We start from the raw sequence: 2,743 nt of genomic DNA, 5'->3' as shown, positions 1-2,743 counted from the left end.
TCTTATTTATACTTTGCAGTACCCTTGGGCCCTCCTTACATGTTTTATGAATGGATGGGTGGGTGCATGTCTGGGTACACTTTTCTAAATCTTTTTTTCAGTAAAACAAACTCTTACCTTCTCTGAAATTTTGCCATGGCTCCTCGAGGGTCGTGCCACAGCCACTGATAACCACTTTCATTTTCCATATATTTCATCAGTCCATTTGGATTTATTTTGAGGAGTTTATATTAAAAATAAGTACTGTTTTTGATCTCCAAGTATTAAATCAAAGCCTACTATAGTTAGATATGGAACGATGATTCAAATTACACGTTTTAATATTTTCAAAGTCAGAATACTTCCTCCAAAAAAGTGACAGTATCTGTCCCTCTTTAAGATTTATGGAGTAGAATGGCTACGGAGCAATCTATGAATGGGAGCAAGCAAGAAAGGATGGATGTGTGGGTGGATGAGAGGTTGGGTAAAATGAGGAGTGGACACGTGGATGGAATAGAGGGGGTGGATGCCACCAGTATGTGGGTGGGTACATGGAGGAGATGGTGTATTATGAGGGTTTATGAGAAGATGTGGGTAGAATGCGTGGAATGATGGATGAGAAGCTGTATGAATGGATGAGTGGAAGAGCTGGTGTTTGGATGGACGGATGGACGAAGGGATATGCGGTTGGAGTAGTAGATGATCGGCAAGATGGATGGAAGTGGGTGGATAATGGGAGATTAGGGCATGTGGACGTGTGAACCCTGAAGAAAGCAAGGAAAAGATATGTCGATAGGCAGGTGGGTGGATGGGAGTGTATTTGGGAAGGTGAATGGGTGTAATAGAAAGGCACCATCCTGGGAGCGGTGGGTGGACACATAGGATGGCGGAGCTAGCTGTCCCTAGCTTTCCCTGAGTAGGAACAAAAATCCTCAGAGCCTAATAAAATTCACTTCCCGCTGAGGGGGAAGAAGAATCAGTTCTCCCTAGCTCGCCTCACTCCCCTCCCTGGCCCGGAAAACACCTTATCCTGGGCAGGACTTCTCCCGTGGTCCCAGCTTCTCTCCCAGGATAACCAGCTGCTCGGGAAACCCAGACGACCATTCCTCAGCCTACTCAGAGAAATTCAGCGGGAAAGGAGAGGCCAGAGACTGAATCAGCCCCGGGGAGGTTTCAGGACAGTGATTCTCCGGCACTAGGCTGCCTTCCCCAGGGGGTGCGCGGGGGGTATAGGGGGTGCTCCGACGCAGGCGCACTCGGAACAGCACCCCCCCAACATTACAACTTCAAAACTTCCCAGGCGAGAGCAGCTGGGGCACAGGGGCATCGCCCAGGAGGGCTGGTGAGTCTTTAAACCGCTGCTGGCTGCTTAGTCACAGCCCCTCGCTTGGGTGTGTCCTTCGCTCGCTCCCTCCCTCTTAGGTCACTCCTATCCTCAAAATCTGCCGCCAACTTCCGAGGCGGCCTCATTGCCCAGCGGCCACCAGCCTCGGACAGGTCTGGTCCGCCTTCCTCGCCCCGTCCTCTCGTGTCCCCCCGCGTCGGGACCCTCCAGCTCCACACGCTTGCACTCTGGGTTCACTGGACACCATGGACAAGTTCTGGTGGCGCGCAGCCTGGGGACTGTGCCTCGTGCAGCTGAGCCTGGCCCAAGTCCAGATCGGTGAGTGCCAGCCGCGGCCGAGCGGGAGCCGGGGAGCCTGGGGTCCCGCGGGAGCCCCACAGTCTGAGCGGCTGGGGCAGGGGGCTGCAGTCAGGTGGGCGGCGAGCGACTTGGACTGGGCTCGAGAAAGGAAGGCTGGGATTTGCTCTAAGCGGTTGGAGAGCTTGTTGGTGGGAAGCGCCGTTTTGTTAAAGGGAAAAGAGAAAGAGAAGAAAAGTTTGCCGGGCAAGCTGCCCGCGCGCCGTTTTGGGTGAGGTTCCTAGAGCTGGAGCACATGGCAGAAAGTAACTGTACTGGGGTTGCGCGCAGCAGCCGGTGCTTGGACTAACAGGCTCCGATGCCCAAGGGCTGGCCGGGGCGGGGCAGAGGCTGAGGCAAGACGGCTGGAGCTGGGGCCGGGGCAGTAGCTTCCGGCAAGGTGGCCACGGAGTCACAAGTGTAAGTGTCCTTGGCCATGAGCTTTCCGAAAAGGCCTCAGGAAAGTCGCAAGGGTGGCTCCCCACGGAGCCTGGTTTCCGAAGCTCTGGCAGTCTGCTCCAGTCACTGACCACCCAAGGCTTGTGGGAACTTGAACCAGCTCTGCGGAGAAGCGCTGAGTGTCTCTGCTGTTCCCGCCTGGGGCAGGGGGACGCGTAGGTGACAGGGCCACCTGTTCAGTCCTTGCCACCTCCTGTTCTGCCAGTCAGTCTGGGGAAATCCAAACAGTAAGTGGCTCCCGTTCCTGGCACAGAAGCCTCAGAGTGGGAGCGGATCCTGGATACAGGGAAGTATCAGAAAACCTGGCACCGGGGCCCCAGGGTCTCATCCAAACCGCCTCGGTGGCTTTTGGTGGCTGTGGAGGGGAGGGGCCAAATGTGAGGTATTCCAGCATGGCTCAACTCCAGGCAATCCTTTTCTTTGTCTGTATATGAGCAGATAATTACATGGCCGATTTGCTTATCGCTAACAAAATTAATTTTTCTTTTAAGAAGTGCCAGCAGGGTCATTAAGACAGCTCAGTCTATGGTTAATTCTACTCAGCAGCATTTATTAAATCCAGCTCTGGGGAGATACCAAAAAAAAAAAAAAAAGGGCAAAACGCAAGCCAAACTCACATGAGGG

General features: G+C 53.8%; 1 protein-coding gene across 12 annotated transcripts in view; it reads left to right on the top strand.

Annotated features, from left to right (window-relative positions):
• The first annotated feature begins 1,269 nt into the window (after positions 1-1,269).
• The window catches only part of Cd44 (CD44 molecule (Indian blood group)), an 85,536-nt gene continuing 84,062 nt past the window's right edge, over positions 1,270-2,743 (top strand). For 4 of the 12 annotated variants that reach the window (XM_010612585.3, XM_010612584.3, XM_010612594.3 and 1 more), the window contains exon 1: positions 1,271-1,642. In XM_010612585.3, the coding sequence (XP_010610887.1) occupies positions 1,570-1,642 (73 nt within the window). In that variant the 5' untranslated portion in view covers positions 1,271-1,569. Of the gene's footprint in view, positions 1,643-2,743 lie in introns of all 12 variants that reach the window. The other 8 variants (XM_010612589.3, XM_010612588.3, XM_010612590.3 and 5 more) reach the window with 5 other exon arrangements.

Source organism: Fukomys damarensis, unplaced genomic scaffold (assembly GCF_012274545.1).
Source record: "Fukomys damarensis isolate Sample0158 unplaced genomic scaffold, DMR_v1.0_HiC HiC_scaffold_27, whole genome shotgun sequence".
In the NCBI taxonomy this organism is placed as follows: Eukaryota; Metazoa; Chordata; class Mammalia; order Rodentia; family Bathyergidae; genus Fukomys; species Fukomys damarensis.
Note: the sequence above shows the minus strand (reverse complement) of the source record. Positions and strands in the feature narration are given on the sequence as shown.